Here is a 17839-nt window from a genome sequence, read left to right on the forward strand (position 1 = left end):
TGATGTAGAAATCAGATTACAACTGTTCTAGTTAACTGGGCCTTGCCGTATCTTATAAAAAGCTTTCCAGAAGGACACTTCAAAGCTCTACAGCCAGATGTGTGACAGCAAAGAAACACTGTGGGGCAAATTAACTCACAAAGGAAAACCGGGCAGTCATAAATGCCAGTGTCAGTGAAGGTGTTGTATGGTTTCCTCAAAATCATTTTGAATCTAGTGTTTTAGCATCTTGTATTTCTCTTTAAAATTGGGAAGCTAAAATTGGGACACTATGGAATAGCTATTGCAGGCTTGGCACCAATCTTAGTTGCTTGAGAGTAAGCAAGGATTACCCTGATCTCTGCCAGCCACGAAAAAGGATTAGACACTCTGCAATCTATCAGAAGATGGATCGGCCTCAGTTCCCAGGTTGCTAGCATCAAAATAAGCTTCCATAACTATACCATGCAAAGTCATTTTTCATGAGAAATCCTGTTTACAGTTCTTTGACAGCAACAGGGGAAAAAAATCATGCAAGCACTGAGTTACAAAATAGCTCTTAGAAAGGAAGGAAAGCAGTGCAAAGTGTTTGCCATCTTTTGCCGCTTATTTGTTGCTGTAGTGTTCGCAGTCCTCCTTTGCCAATTGTTATTTTAAATGAACTGCCATTTGAACATCAACGAAAGAGCCCTGATGTTTTGGTCATCAAAGAACACCTGCCAATCAATGCAGAGTCTCTAACACATTAGCAGTGACATGTATGTAAGATATACAGTATATAACTCATAGCCATGAAAAAGACAAGCTTTGATTGTAAAATATGGCAAGGAGCAAACAGATAGACACATTTTTCTGAAACAGTAGTTGGACATATTTTAACCTCACATGCCCCTCTGCTAATAGACTTGAATTGTTGGACTTTGAAAAGAAAAGCAGAATTAAATGTAAAAGTAATAGCAATAGTAAGTAGGTAGAAGTGAGTATAGTGCCGATTTAAGTTCATGCCATTTAGGAAACAAATACCAACCACAAAACCAGAGTCTTCCTACCTACAAGGAAGTATCAAGAGACAACACAATTGCAAAAACACCAACACAACGTGCATATTTTGTGTGAGTTTAACTGGAAATGCTTGGGCTTGGAAAGAGAGGAAAAGGGGAAAGATAAAGACACAATGAGATTCCCTAGTCATCTGGCTCCCAACAAATACAATTGTAAAAGAATATAAACACTGAATGGTTGATGGCAGGAATTTCTTAGAGGAAATGACTGAATATAGCAGAACATAATACACTGACATTAGTGAGAGACAGAATTGAATCCTGCTGTTTAGATGGCAGCAAGCCAGCACACCTCTTGAAGCAGAGGCAAACATCCTGCTAACATGAAGTGTCAGCAACATTTTGAAGCTCCACTATCGAGCTGCAGAGAGAAATAGCCTCCCCAAAGTTCTGCAAACAAACACAGAAATATTTGGTCTTCTGACATGGCAGACAATCAATAAACTCCTGTGATAAAAAGAAAACTAGTCTGTGAGTATGTGTACACAGGCAAATCTCAAAAGGACAGGCATGAAAAATTCCATACCCAGTACCTGGATCAGAATGTACCACAGAGCAATGGAATAGTTATGTGAAAAGCTGGTTATTATAGCTGCATAGGATTTCGTATTCAAAGGATGCTTTAGGATGCATTACATTTGGCTGACAATTCTTCAACCCAACAAATCTTCTCCCAGGGAAAGGTACGGCTACTTCAAACAATTGTACCTAGGTGCTACATTCATGCCTGAACCCCAAAGCACCTGTATGTCTTTGAATAGGAAGCACTGCATATCCCTACTAATTGATTTCCAACATGACTTTGATACTTATTCAGGATTTCCCTTTTCATTTTGTTAAGGTTGCCTGCCAGTTGCAGGGAAAGAGTGTCTTGATGGTCACATTCAGACCCAGATAGAGCAGGGTTTTGTTCAAATGTAAAATGTTCTCTAGCTCAGCCACTGCTTCTATCATATTTTTCTGTTTGCGATGGAGAAAGACCATCTTAATGTCTTATCAACTGTCTTTGGTATTTAAGGCAAATGCACACTAATGTATTCTCTTAGAAAGTTTTCATCTTAAAGCTTTTTCTTAAAAGGAAAATATACTAAAGCAGTCAATCATATTTATTAACATGATCTATTTAAATCCTAGATAGAATTGTCGTTCCTACTAAACCAGATTTTTTTTAATGATATATCATTGAAAATAAAGGTAATGTAACTAATTATGAGATTGAGTGCTTTTTTTGTCTTGCCATTAAGACAATGTCCTTGGTCAAACTGGACTTTTGTCAACTGCATGCATGAAGTTTTCTTGGCAATACTATGAAGTGGCTTGTCCCTGTTTTCCAGGATGTTTTTTCAATCTCTTCATTTATCCACCAAAATTTGAGTTCCAAGGGCTTTCTTATTTAAGTGCTATCCAGAGCGGAGCCTACTTAGATTATGGCAATTTTTCCATGTTTTTTTCATACTGCCAATAAATGTTCATCAGTGTTGTATGAATGTTTCTCCAAGCGCTGGTCAGCTATGATCTGTCTATCAAGTGCTAATGATGGCTCTTGCTTTAAAAGCTGAAGTCCAACGTAAAAGTTATTCAAGAGTATCAGAATCCCATCTTATGGCAGACTTCCAGGGAAGCAATGGCAGACTCATTTTTAGAGGAACCAATGATCACGGTGGAAAATGAAGCCAACAAAGAAACTGACTCCCTGAATTCCTGTCTGTATGAAGGAGAGGACCTGGGATCACCCAGAATGTCCTTACGGATGCTGCCATGAAGGACTGTAAAACAGCAAGAGCTCTGGGAGTTGGAGAGGTAGTTTTGCCCAATCCATGGTTCTTTTTTTTTTAAATACCTGTCTCAAATGAGAGAGAGAAAAGAAGCTTGTGTTCTAGCCAAATCCATGCCTTCATCTTCATTTCTCCACAACAGTACGTAATTGTCACGCAGCCATGAGGGAAACAGAGATTCCCTTTAAAAATTGCTGCTAAAACTGATTACCACCCAAAAATTCATAGAACCGTAGAGTAGGAAAGGGCCATTTAGTCAAACTTGCTGTCCACTTTCGGAATCCAGAACAAAGCATTTCTAACAGATGTCTCTGTCTGAACAAATTCAGTGACTCTGGGTAATTGATTTCATTGTCCAGCTGCTCTTAATATTACAAAGGTTTTTTCCTAACATTCTACCAGAATCTATCTTCTTTTAACATAACTTAATCCAGTCCCCTGCACCCTCAAATGTTAGATAATAGACCTTGACCTTCTATGAGATATCTTTCCAGGTATTTGGACAAAAGTATCATTTTCTTCATCTCTCTTTTTTTAAAAAAATATTAAACATATCACCAATACAGCTGCTTTTTGAGGAAGACAGGTGGTTTAGAAATATGAAATATAAATAGTCTTAGTTTGTGGTTGCCAGTTATCTTCATTCCCTTTTTCCAAATCTATGAAAGTTTTTCTGTGTCATAGTATCCAAAAAGAGATATGATCTTCAAGGTAGGATCTGACCAAAGTAGAATAAAATGAAAAAAATTACTTCTTATAATTGTACTTTTGTTGGTGCAGCCAAAATTAGCATTTTCTTTTCTGCAGCCATATCATACTACTGGCTGATATTCAGTTTATTACTCCAAGAACTCTTGCCTAATAATAATAATAATAATAATAATAATAATAATAATAATAATAATAATAATAATAATAATAGTAGTAGTAGTAGTAGTAGTAGTAGTAGTAGTAATAGTAGTTGGAAGGGACTTTGGAGGCCATCTAGTCCAACCCCCTACTCAGGCAGGAAACCCTATACCATTTCAGACAAATGGCTGTCCAGTCTCTTCTTAAAAACTTCCAGTGTTGGAGCATTCACCACCTCTGGAGGGAGGTTGTTCCACTGGTTAATTGTTCTAACTGTCAGGAAGTTTCTCCTTAGTTCTAGGTTGCTTCTCTCCTTGATCAGTTTCCATCCGTTGCTTCTTGTCATACCCATTTAGGTATTCCTAATCCTATATCTACACATTTGGTTTTTATTTCTTAAGTGAACTCTGCATTTGTGTTTTGTTCTGTTATTTTCTGTTCAATTTTCTAACTCACGAATATTGTTTTGATTTTTATTTCTGTCTTCTAGGATAGCCAGTTCGCTCAATTTTATATAATCCACAAATCTGGTTATGTATTCCACCCATTTCTTTACCAAATCATTAATGAAATCTTGAAGCATAGAAGACCCAGAACTGACCCAAGTCAATACTTCTCCCCAAACTAATGAGAAATCATTGAGTAAATAGCCTTATCTTTGGAAATAAATTTCAAACCAGCTACTGGTATATATCTTCTACATTTTCATCCTCCAGTTCAACCTTTACACAGTTTGCCATCACCATGTTATGGGGTATGTTGTCAAATACTTCAAGATACATCTACAGCATTCTGAGATTCTATTAAAGAAGTTACCATCATAGTCTTTAATATAATTTTTCCCCCTTACTACCTCTATCAAGGATTCTCAAAGAAAAGGAAGAGGTTATAATTGATAACTTTATTACTACATATTAGTTAAATCTATATCCAGAGTTTCCACAAAATCATGTTCAACACAGAACATTGCTTCAATTACTGCAATACAGCTTTGGAATATATTCCTTAAGTCTCACAATGTAGTGACATACCATCAGGAGAAGAAAAATTTATATTCTGTCAGAGCTATAGGAAGATTTACTGTATAAAATATGCCTCACCTTGGGTATGAGTTTGCATATCACGGGCTAGCTCCATTGGCAGAACAGAATTAACCAGAGCAGAAATAATAGCAGCATCCAAATTACACATTGCTCCAAAACATTTCAGAAGCAGCAGGCGTAATGGAACTCTGTGCTCCTTAGGAAGAAAATTGTTTTTAATTAACAAAATACCCAACTATAAATAATGCATGTTTCTTTTACTTGCTATTCAGAAAGTGAAGCATTCCAGGTAAACTCGGAAAATAATTATTCTATGCTGACTGCAATAATTTCAATAAGCAAATTATTTTATTTATTTAAAACATTTATATTGTATGGTCGCTCACCTTATATTAAACTCTGGATGACTCCCAATCAACAATTAAATCAACATAAAACCATATTAAACTATTAAACCTGTAAACATTAAAACAAAACCTGGCATTAAGTCCCCTGATGCTATCCCAGTGCTTTGGGGGGAAAAGTCAGGTCTTCGGTACTTTTCGGAAGGCTAGGAGAGAGGCCTGCCAAACTTCAGGGGGAATAATGTTTCGTAGGCTGTGGCTGCCACAAGAAAAGGGCTGCTTCTTAGCTCTGTGGCAGTGGTGAAAGGAAGGGACTAGGAGCCTGCCCACTCTATCTAACCTGGTAGGATGGAGAGATGTCCTTAGGGAAATGCCCTCCTGAAGTTAACCCGGACTGTGTGAATATAGAGCTTTAAAAGCGATAACACTTTGAGCTGCATTCTGAAGGAAGTTGTAAGCCAGAGCATCTCACACAATTGAGGTATTACACGGGTAAACCTAAGGACACTCATCACTATGCATGCTGCCTCATTCTGGACCGGATAAAAGATTTTGGCCATTGGTTCATACTTCAGCATAGGGCTGCTTTGCCTGCTATTTTTATTAATTAATCAGACTGATTGGAGATACACCTAAAAGAAGGAGATTTAGAGACTGGGGGGGAGGGCAAGAGGTTGGGGAGAGAAGAGCATCCTTATAGCTATGCTGTCTTATTTTTATGTTCAAATTTATTAATATACGAGGAAGAATTAAACTATTCAAGATGCGGTCAAACTTATATACCCTAAATGTAACGTCATACCATCTGATAATATGTCACAAGAGATAACACTGATTCAAACTCATTCCTCCTGCACATCTTCTTGCATACTTCTGGATCTGCATCTGTCTGTAAAAATGAATGGGGAAAAAATAAAGTTCAGAATAGAGCAACAAAGGCCAAGTTATTCCAAATCTAGTCTATTTCCAATGTGGTAATGCTAAAAGTATATGTACATTAAAACAGACTTTGCCCAGCAGAATGAAGAATGTTTCTTTCCCTCCCTCCCTCCCTCCCTCCCTTTCTTGGGTAACACTTCTATTTTATATAAGTTCTTACAGGAAGGAATACCTAAGAACCTCTGGAATAAACTCATAAACAATTTACTTGAAAAAGAGCCAAACCCAGATAAAAGATGAATGTTATTATTCACTTAGAGAGGATTAAAAGTTATCTAATGAGCTTGACAATTACTGGAACATTTATTATGACTACACCTGAGATGAGTTAGCCCAAGAGACAAACAACATAATATTTAAGATCTCATCTAACTTGACTGTAGCGTTAGGAATGTTATTATTATGTTAGCTAGAAGGTAACGTTTACTGTTCCATTTGAGAATTTTAATCACCTGGTTGGCACCAAAAAATTTAAACTTCTCTTGACCCCAAGGGCCTCTATTTTGTGATCTGCCCATCTAGGCATTAAATTATCTTATCACTCACTTTTCATTTGTAATAATCAAAGTGCTGATCAAATGAACTTTATAAAGAGCCTGTTTCTGCCAAAGCAACAAATTACCAGAATCTGAAGCAGTTCCTCCAAATAGCAGCAAATTACATTTTCATCTTCATAGAGGGCCCAACTGCGCTGTTGGGCATCATCTTTGTGCCGGGCCAGATCTGTAAATATCACCTTCAGTCTCTCTTCATCGTGGCAAATCTGACCAGAAGGCAAACCTGAACAGAGATCCTGCAAGAATAAGAAATAATGCACCATCTTAACAGGAAGCATTACTGCAGATGCTCCAGTTTTCAAATAGTTGCTAATATCTGACATATGTTCAATACTATCTAGCAATAAGGTGCATTTCTTTTTAATGGAAGCAAATTTCTTTTGGACAATATATAGTTTTCTAGACTTACCGGTTTTCTGAAATACTTACGTGAATGCTGAAAAGGACAAAGTGTCTGATAACTTTATATGTAAATCCTAAATTTGCCTCTTTGAAATATGGTCCTCTGTTGTCATAAACAACAGTTTATGAATTTCTATCCCTGTGATACAGGTAGTCCTTGACTTATGACCATTTGTTCAGTGACTGTTTAAAGTTACAATGGTACTGGATTTAAAACTGGTCCTTGAAGTTTTAGCCTTTAGAGCACCTCCCTCCTTCCCCGCCCCCCTTTGCTTACTCACAGCCAACAACACCCTCCTTCCCTGGGGCCTCCGTGTGCTCATATGTACGTACCTTGGACCTTCTTTTCTTGGCCACAGCATGCCTTCTTTCTCAGCTTCACATAAATGCCCTCCACGTCTCTTTCCCTGGCCTCCCCCAGCTTGCATTCATGCACCCTGCACTCTCTTTCCCCAGCCTTCCTGTTCACATGCTTCTAAAACAATGATCTATGATATAGGATAAAGGATAAAGGTAAAGGTAAAGGTTCCCCCGTACATGCGTGCTAGTCGTTTCCAACTCTAGGGGCCGGTGCTCATCTCCGTTTCAAACCCGAAGAGCCAGTGCTTGTCCGAGGACGTCTCCGTGGTCATGTGGTCGGCATGACTAGACGCCAAAGGCGCACTGAACGCTGTTACCTTCCCACCGTAGTGGTCCCTATTTTTCTACTTGCATTTTTACGTGCTTTCAAACTGCTAGGTTGGCAGAAGCTGCGACAAGTAACAGTCGCTCACTCTGTTACGCGGCACTTGGGATTCAACCCGCCAAACTGCCGACCTTCTGATCGACAAGCTCAGCGTCCTAATCCACTGAGCCACCACGTCCCTTCATGATATAGGATAGGATATAGGATAATCTATGAGAACTGAGGGGATAGACTGCTGGACCTGAAGGCTCAGGGATCCAATCCAGCAGGGTACTGCTTTCTTAGTCTTAATCACCAGGAAAACTTAATGTATCTTTCAACAGAAGTTCGCTAGCTCCTTAAACAAAGGAAGATATTTTTTTAAAGAAAATCAGAATCATTATTATTCCCTAGAAATTCAGCAAAAGGAATAATAATTATATAATTATGAATTCAACAGATCGCAAATTCCTTCTAAACTGCATGTGATTCCTAGAGATAGAGAAGAAAAAAAAAGACAATTCTTTACCACAGCGCACATTTGGTAGCATCAATTGTGCCACTGAGAAGCTTTTGCCATACTCGTTACTTCTGAGGGAAAAAGATAGAGGCAGACTACTCAGGTGACCTTGAGGACATAGATAAAGCTCCAAGTGACCTCAAGGACTCTCTAAAAGAATACAAATGACCAGCTGTCTGCAAGGAATATAAATTCTTCCATTCCCCACCATCCAGTCAGAGCTGAAGAAGCTTCTTGGATGAGAAGCAAAATGTTTTCAAAGAAAAACAAGAAAGCCCAGTTGCCTCTTGAAAAAGCACCTTTGGGACAACCATGACCTGGATGAATGAGAATCTCCAAAGACATTCAGGCTTCTACAGAAGAACCAAACAGATACATACACAAGATTACTAATTAAACAAGTAGGGAATTAAAGATTTTGTACTTTTAATTTTCAGATGCAATTGCAACCACTACCCTGATTAGTCTTGCCAATAATTTACCAACCTACGGAATTTTGTAATGTGGGAAACCTGTGACTTTTCCATCTGTGGCAACTCTTAGGTTTATCAGCCTCAAAAATGGGGGAAACCAAGAAAAATGATCCTAACAATTAACTAAGTCTTCCCTCCTATTAGCTATAGTTTTTTTTCATTTGTATGATACCACTGAAATTAATTTAGAAGATCTTACAAAATAGTCTTCAAGCAATTTGCTTGCACAGATGCTCCTCATTTAGTGACTGCTTCGCTTAGCAACCATTTACAGTTATCACAGTGATGAAAAAGTAACCTTATGACCAATTCTCACATTCACAACCTTCACAGGTTTGTAAAACAAAGGAAAGCTGAAGCACAGTCACAGTCTGCTCTGTTTAATAACGGAGTTCTCAGTCATAATTGTGGTTACTAAATTGTCAGGTGTGGAAATTCAAGCCCACACGTGAAGGTTCAATTAAACTGATTTATTGCTAAAGCCTATAGACGGGAATTTTCTCATTTAATGATGAACACCTGGTTAGAGTTAGATAAGGGACAACGGCACTGAAGAGGGGTTGGACTTAATTTGCTTGTAGCGTAAGGATTCTAGGCTGATCCCTCTTTTCATTCCATCCTCAGGTTCTGCCATTCTTTCTCCTACATAAACAAATATTATCTGTACTATAATCAGTGTTCTGCTTTGGAGTTTCTCAATATGAAAGTTATTACTGTAAGCAATTATCTTATGCTGTTATTTGGCATTATATTTCACACAGCAGCTATTATCTTTTTCTCCTTATGTCTGGTTTTCAATAAGTGTAATATTTGGAGGTGGAGAGGGATTTTTTGCATTCCAATTAATTCACCTTGCAAAAATACTTTGCATTTGCCTTCTGAGAATGCTTATGATCAACTAAATCTTTTCTGGAATTACCTGTTGATGGATGATATTTCAGACAGAACCAACTCAAATGAAAAAAAAATAAATTTCAAATACATTACCTGCTTTACAAACATCCCCCTCTCTCTCCCTCCCGTCTGGCCACCCCTTTCATAATTTTTTATCTGTATCTCACCTTTATTATTTCTACAAATAGGTGGCGAACATATCCAACCATTTTCCTCCTGCTATTTTTTTTGGTTTACAAAGATTCCAAATATCTTCTTTTCTTTTTTAAAAAATCTGCAAATATGTTAATTTAGACCACAGGAGATCAGAACCGCATCTTGAACCGTAAAAAGCTGTGCCAAATCCACTTGGATTACTGTATGATGATGATGGCTACTATTATCAGGTATTGCCTTTCTGCACAATATAACAACCAAAGAAGTTGATCTTTTTCATCATCACTCACAGGTATCCCTGGAGGCTGAATGAGGTTAATATCACTTACAGAACACCACAAGAAGTATCATTTACAGTAGTATCCTGAAAATAAAAACGCCCATTCTATTCAGAATCCTGGGAAACGGAAAGCAAACAATAATTCCTGTAAGATAGATGGCAATTCAAAAACCTTAAAACTGATAGGGTTCTGCTCCTACAGCTATATTTATAACATGACTAAACAAATGAATTCACGACTGCAGAAGAAGTGTAAACCCATTATTAATTTCTTGTAATTAGGTCAGCCTGAAATCTCTTTTTCCCAAGTTTGGGTACTTCCTGTTTTCCCATAAAACATGAAACACTAGACTGACTTTTCTCAGCTTGCACAATGTAACAACAAAAACAACAACAACAACATTAATAATAATAATAGATCTTGGAAGTCTTCTAGTCCAAACCCCTGCTCAGGCAGGAAATCCTATAACAGTGATGGCAAACCTTTTAGAGACTGAGTGCCCAAACTGCAACCCAAAACCCACTTATGTATTGTTGGGTGCCGGGTGGGCGTGGCCCATTGGGTGGGTGTGGCCCATTGGGTGGGTGTGGCCCATTGGGTGGGCGTGGCTTTGGTGGTAAGGGCAGACTGGGTGGGACTAAAAAGTTCAATCAATCAGTTCCATAGGTTTGCCACCACGGCCCTATAACATGAAAATCTAATTAGAAAAAGGTGCAAATGTTTTGCTGGGTTATTTTTAAGGTTTAAAGATAATAAGAACCCTTTCTTTTATCACTCTAGTCCAGGGGTCCCCAATCCCTGGTCTATGGACTGGCACCGGACTGCAGCATGCCAGAAACTGGGCCGCACAAACAAGCAAAGCCCCATCCGCAGGATGCAGGCAGCATGCAAAACCACCCCTTCTAGTCTGCGGAAAAAAACCTCTCTCCACGGAATTGGTCCCTGGGGCCCAAAAGGTTGGGGGCCGCTGCTCTGCTCTAGACATTTTAATGTGCAAAATAAACAAGACACTGTTATCTCTGTATTTGCTTCCTACCTCCTCCATTTGTTAGAGAAGAGACATGGTACTCGAGATGCTGAACTGTAGCACTGGCATTACTTACGATAATAGTTTTACTTTTTAATGACAGATACTTCCTGTTTGGGGGGGAAGAAAGCGCTATGCTTGCCACCTTGAGTTCCTGATAGAAGTCTGGGATAAAAACAGATAAACAGCTATCTAGTATGCACTTTAACCCTGTCCTTATAAAATATGATCTTTTAGCAGAAACAGCAACACATTCTTGCGGTTTTCCATGAATATCTTGGAAACTGTCACCCAAAGAATGAACCCTGTACTCTAATCAAGAACAAGTCACAGGTTATGATAGATGGGGAGAAGATTTATCTCTGACTGACTTGTAAGTCAGTCCTTGCTAGCCTTTTTGCCTCTCTTTTTTGAGAGTCAGAATAATATGAGTTTGACCTCTGGTGGCTTCACGGAAATATCTTTGAAAATGAGGTGGAGATTTTCACCTTCTGAGGTGCTTCCCAATCTAACACACAGATCTGGGATTTCCTGGCAGTCTGCCATTCAAATATTAACCAAGTTCAAGCCAGCTTAGTTTTCAGGCATCTGTTAACATTACAGTATTATGAAAACAGCAATAGAAGGAGCCAGCCCATTATCCTAAATTATATTGCTGGAATGAAAAAAAACAACCACCCTTGGTATTCAATATAACCAATTTAGGGATGCCTTGATAATAGTTCTTGCAGAGAAGGGCAGTGAGTTCTGTTTAATTCCAATCCTCAAATAATTGCTTGTCTTATAATTCTTTTCTAAAAATCAGAATTTTCTGCCAATTGTCACACTGTACTTTGAATAATGTATTTCAAAACACAAGATACAGTATTCAGCAAGCTTGAAATTAGCCTACTTTTGATTTACTAAAAAAAACCCCTGCTGCTTTCAATAATCATATCGGCTTGTTTCCTTTTAACATTCCCTTCCTCGTTTGCTATTGATTCCAAGTATTAAATGAAGCCTGATGTATAAATAAAAACATATGCCAAATACTTGGGCTTTGTCAAAACCTTGATTTTTATAATCAACCTTCATGGCTTGCTGAAAGAGATCTAAATGGAATTTTACACCATGAAGATTCAATCTGATATCATTTAAAGTATCCATATTCATTTTTTAACCTAGGATGATGCTTTATTTATACATTCATCTGCACAAAACACTTACCCATAACTAAGGAATGATGGCCAGATGTTAGTTTTACAAACTGCCATGTAGCAATTTTTCAGCCGAAGCAATTTACCATATTTTAAAATAACAGTTGATCACTGACATATTTGCTACAGGAATAGAATTTATTTCTCCAGCTCCATCAATTTATATGCATTAGGAAAAGCGAATGATAAGCTAACTGCAAGATTCATTGTGAAAGACTGCTAGATAAGTCCGCTTCTCAATTTCTTCAGATGTTTGTTCCAAAAAGAATGATTATTTGGGCACTGCCACCAAAAATAATAATGTGCCAATTTGCTTATAACCTTGCTAACACTATCACAATAAGTTTTGATTTCATATAAAGTAAGTTTTGTGGAAGAGGGTGCTCATGATTATCTTCATGGCCATTTTTGATGATTAGCTGTGACAGGTTTTCAAAATAATTGGGTGCCTTATGAAATGCATTTGATTCAATTCCAAATCATTGTACCAGAGTTGTTTTTGTTTTAAAGATTTTCAGGAGCACTCTTAATAGAAGAATTTTATTCATTACTAGAATCACTTTAAGCTTTATATGTTAACAGCTTCCCCCAAGATCTGGAGGGCTCTTCCTCCAGGCAATAGGCCAGTAAGAGAATTGAGAGATGCTCACCTATATTTGGAATGGTACTCATAAAGCACATTGGAATTGGTTGGGTTGGTGTTTTTTTGCATTTTGGTATTTTTGCATGTTGGTATTATGAGTTTATGCTAAGGTTATGTTATATGATGGGTCAGCCATACAAATCTTTAATTTAATTTAATATTTAACTTATATCCTGCTACAATCTAAGCAGATTCCCAGGGATCTACACCATGTGACAAAGTAGCAGCAATCAAAAATACAGAAATTTCCAATCAAAGACAAAAATTGTTATCTCAGGATTTCTGGTCTTGCGTCATAGTGACGAGGCAGAGGGATTGTGGAGCTCCGCACCCCATGGCTGTCTTCACCCTGCCAGTGGATCCTAAAATAGGTCTAAAGTCTCCCCGGAGAGGCAATGAAGGAGCCCCCCCCCCCGGCTGATTGCAGATCGACCGCGGTTGATCTGTTTGTTCCAGGGTAAGTCCTTCAACCCAACAGGAGAAAGGCTAGCCACACCTTGGTGACTAGCCCAAGGCACCAGCAGCCGAAGGACAAAAGCACTAACCAGAACAACTGTGAATAGCATGCTTGGAATTGGGTGAGAATATTGAACTTCTCTCTCTTATTTTGTAACTGATTTCCTGGAAAAGATCCCAAAGAAGTAAAAAATCCTCCAAAACTGAGAAGGGAAGGGATCATATCCCCACCCTTCCACAGACGGAAGCGGCAAATTAATGTATATGGGGGACAGAAATATAAAATGGTTAATAATACTACAGTCTGGATAAATCTGAAAATTATGAAAATTATTAAGATTTCACATCTGAAAGAGTATTGATGAAATTATAAGAAAATAATTCTTTGTCTTAAAAGTTGGAAAAGGAGTAAGTACTGACATCTAGTGGAGGAATAGACTATAAAACTACAGCAGCATTGATTCAGAAATTGGAAAGACACCCAGAAATAGAGAAAAACTTGTTTCTTTGAACCTCAGTGACTTTTAGCCAAACAAAAAACAGCGGCACAGAAGAAAGAAAATACACTGGGCTATCTACTACAGAGTGAGAACTACATTTGTTTTAAAAACTGCTCTGGGTTTATCAATACTTACTGAGCTGTGATTTCTAAGCTCAAGAATTGTTTGCAGAGAAAGAAAAACTTTGGCTTTTGGCTAATCTTCTAGGGGGGAATTTACTGGAAAGCTCTTAGGTGACTAAACATTCTGGATTGCAATTTTGACTGGTTGATAACTGGAAGATCCCTGAGTAGAATAACTGTTATAAAACACTGCTTTCAATGGTGCTTTGATAATTGGAAAGACATTGGATACAAAAACCATATATAAAGGTAAGAACTATGTAAGAGTTGGTTGTTTGAATCTTAAGATTGGCTGGTTTGAGAAGGCTAATTACAGAGACTGGTCCTAGTGAAAGACTACCTGGAGGGGGGAGACAAAATGGATGTTGCATCTCTTAACTAAAAGCGTCAGGAAACCACACCACACATTCCCTTCTGAAGGCCCCAGCCTGGAACATCGGGGATCTGCAGGAGCAATACAAGGCAAATACTTTCTAGGAGGAAATGTATGTAATGCTGTGACAGATTCAAATGACAATTGTTTCAAACCATGATGAGATTAAAAACAACTTTGATGACATAAATGAGCACATCTCCAACCTAAACTTACAATTAAAAAAACTCTCAGAAAAGGATGAAAAAGAATGAACAAACAAATCAGATAACAGAACATAAACCACAGGAAAGTGAACCCAAATGGGGAAGTTACAAATGAAAAGAACCACAGCTTAATACAAACAAAAGAAAATCTGCAAGATTTTGCCACAACAATGAAAACAGAAAAGATATTCTATCCTTCAGGACTTCAAAACAAACTTAAGGATAAGAAAGTAGATCTAACAAAATGGATTATAGAGCTGCCAAGAGAATCATTAGAATTTGGAAGACAAAAAACGTACATTCTACTTAACTTGTCTTTCCTATTTCCAACAATATTCCCAACAATATAGGAAGAATCCCCTGGCAAGTGGAACATACCAACATGGAAAGCTATATGACAAAAGAAGAAGGCTAAAGTTAGATTCAAGAGACTCGATTCAACTTACCAGATGGAGTACTATATGATTAAACACTTGTTTGAATATGTTAAAAGAATAGATAAATTTTGAATATAAAGGGGCCCTAAAGTAAGAGGGATAAGATATATTAGTAGTATAGTATTTTTTATAATATAAGAGATGTAAAAATATTGGGATAGTCTATCTGAATGAAAAGTGTGGATATTTAAAGGTAATTAATTTTGAGAAAATTATGACTGATAAGAATGGTCTGAATACTGAGGGGAAATTAAGCTTAAATAAGAATCTTGAAAACAGGACACATAGTGACTCAATAAGATGACTTATTAACTGATATCCCAGGCAGCATTTAGCATCAGATCCCAAATGTCTTCCAGAAGAGCTCCATTTTCATCTCTTTCTTTAAGGAGACTAGAACTGGAGCCCAAAGCGCTTCCCACAGGGGGCAATTGCAGAGGGCCTGCCTGACCACAGAGAAACAATATTTCCGAGTTTCAGCCTCTGGACCTCTCCCCAAATGGGCCATGACCATCATTCTTCACATATTGTTCAGCTTTTTAAGACACCCCATGGTATTTAATATGAGAACCTGGTATTGTGTTTGCAGATATTCCTCCAACTTTAAATTAAACAAATATATATCACTTTTAAATCCTTTTAAGTCATAAAAATGAAAGAGTCATTTGTGGACTCACATAGAAGATTATATAATTGGAATGTTTTAATTTCTCAATACGAGCTAGTTTCCCTTGATGACATTTCTAGGGAAAAATATAGTATCTTTCTGTGCCACTTTTATATTGCTGGAATTCTTGGTAACAGAATATGTCAGAACAGGAAAAACATAAAATATGGTTTGAAGATGTTTCACCTCTATATGAAGCCCAAGAGATGATAAAATCCAATATTCTGCAAGAGTATGGCAGAAAATACAATCTTACACATCCCTGCAAGTAATTTTAGGAATCTAACAAAGGATAGTTGAAAACTATCTGTCAGCAGAAATATTTAAAAAGTAGGAAACTAGGATTTTTAAAAGAAACATGTTAGGCTTTTAAAACCAACCTTAAATCTTTTATTAATGTGTATGAACCTTAAGTGGTCATCAGACATCCAGCATCAAAATTAATTAATTAATGTATGGCTTTGATGATGATTATTTAGAGGGAATTAAAGATGAATTTGAATGTAATAACTCCATTTATAATTAATTAATAAAATAAAACCTGGATTAACATTATAAGTAAGGTTCGTTGCTTTGTTAGTTTTGGGATGACTATTCTCATTCAAAACTATTTTCTTGTTATCCCTCATCCATCAATTTTCTAAAATAAATCCACCCAGAAACAGTCTTAAACAATATCATTCTATTAGCATGCTTTCTTTTCTAACTGCTGGCATATAATATTCCTTAGGGCAGTGGTTCTCAATCTGAGATCTGCGGACCCCTGCGGGGGCCACGATGTCATCACAGGGAGCCCACGAAGGCTTGAAGAAATGCTATGATTTAAATCTTGAGTTAATTCTTGGGAATCCGTGGCCGTGCTCCATGGCCATAAAAGGTATTTAAAGGGGGTCCCTGGGGAAGGAAAGGGCTTTCCTTAGGGCTTTGTTTCTCAACCTCAGAAACTTTAAGATCTCTGGACTTTGACTCTCAAAATTCCCTGGGTAGTTGGGGTCAAATCAAGCAGCCGGCAGTTATTTATAGTTGCAGATCCCAGGAATCAGAATACGCCTTTGGAAGTATATTTAAGGTAACTAGTTAAAACACCAGGGACGCGGTGGCTCAGTGGGTTAGGACGCTGAGCTTGTCAATCAGAAGGTCGGCAGTTTGGCAGGTCGAATCCCGAGTGCCGCGTAACAGAATGAGCGCCTGTTACTCGTCCCAGCTTCTGCCGACCTAGCAGTTCGAAAGCACGTAAAAATGCAAGTAGAAAAATAGGGACCACTATGGTGGGAAGGTAACAGCGTTCTGTGCGCCTTTGCCGTCTAGTCATGCTGGCCACATGACCACGGAGACGTCCTCAGACAAGCGCTGGCTCTTCGGCTTTGAAACGGAGATGAGCACCGGCCCCTAGAGTCAGAAACGACTAGCACGCATGTGCGGGGGAACCTTTACCTTTACCTTAGTTAAGGCACCAGACTAGAAAGCACATCTGCCTAACCCAGGTGCTTGGGAAGTACTCAATAGGTGGAGAAAAATGCCAAATCCAGTCTGAACATCTGGCTGACTGTGCTACAAACTATAAGAAGAGGTAAAACCAAGATCTGTCTTGAGCAATCTTGGGTACGCCTTTCTTCATTTGGAGGGGAAAACAATATGCTGGAAACAATCCATCTTATTCCCCCCCCCCCCGAAAATATGATTATTTAGGGAATGTTCTCTCTTTTCATTTTCAGTACTAACAGATGGAATGCTTCTTCCATTGTGCCAAGCTGTCTGTATTCCTGCAGAAGTTGTTCTACGTGTTTTTCTCAATCTTCTTCCTCATTACTCCAGAAGGCTAAGGAGCATTTTAAGCATGAGCATCTTTTTACAAATCTTTAGAAGAAACATACAACTGGAGATACTTCCAACAAGAGGAATTTAAGAATGGGCAGCATATGATTTCCTTCTTTCTCCCTCCCTGCTGACATCCACATCACCAATGTGTATGATTAAAGCAAGAAAAGGTGCCTTCATCTCATTCCAACCTCAAGCCTGTAGCACAGCTTAACAGTACCATGGCAGATAGACAGACAGTTAATTCAATTTACTGAGCTTCTCTCTAGGGTCATTTCTTTGAAAATTCTATGTAAACAGGATGGAGTAATTACAGGATGTTTCTCTTCTACCTCTGGAATTATAACTATTACTGAATAGCAGACGTGTTATACAGAACAATGCTGCAAATGCTTGCAGAAAGCGGCAGAATTTGAAAGAATGAGACCCTCCTTGTCTACCACCATCTTGCTATGTT

At 38.1% G+C, this 17839-nt stretch overlaps 1 protein-coding gene across 1 annotated transcript in view; it reads right to left on the minus strand.

The window, feature by feature from the left end:
- Positions 1 to 17839, minus strand: part of NCKIPSD (NCK interacting protein with SH3 domain) — a 114439-nt gene that overhangs the window by 18891 nt on the left and 77709 nt on the right. The window contains exons 6-8 of the mRNA XM_083354318.1: positions 6613 to 6783; positions 5854 to 5940; positions 4765 to 4903 (exon numbers count right to left, since the gene is read on the minus strand). Of these exons, the coding sequence (XP_083210444.1) occupies positions 4765 to 4903; positions 5854 to 5940; positions 6613 to 6783 (397 nt within the window). The remainder of the gene's footprint in view (positions 1 to 4764; positions 4904 to 5853; positions 5941 to 6612; positions 6784 to 17839) is intronic.

This window comes from Vipera ursinii (genome assembly GCF_947247035.1).
Source record: "Vipera ursinii genome assembly, chromosome: 2".
Taxonomy (NCBI): Eukaryota; Metazoa; Chordata; class Lepidosauria; order Squamata; family Viperidae; genus Vipera; species Vipera ursinii.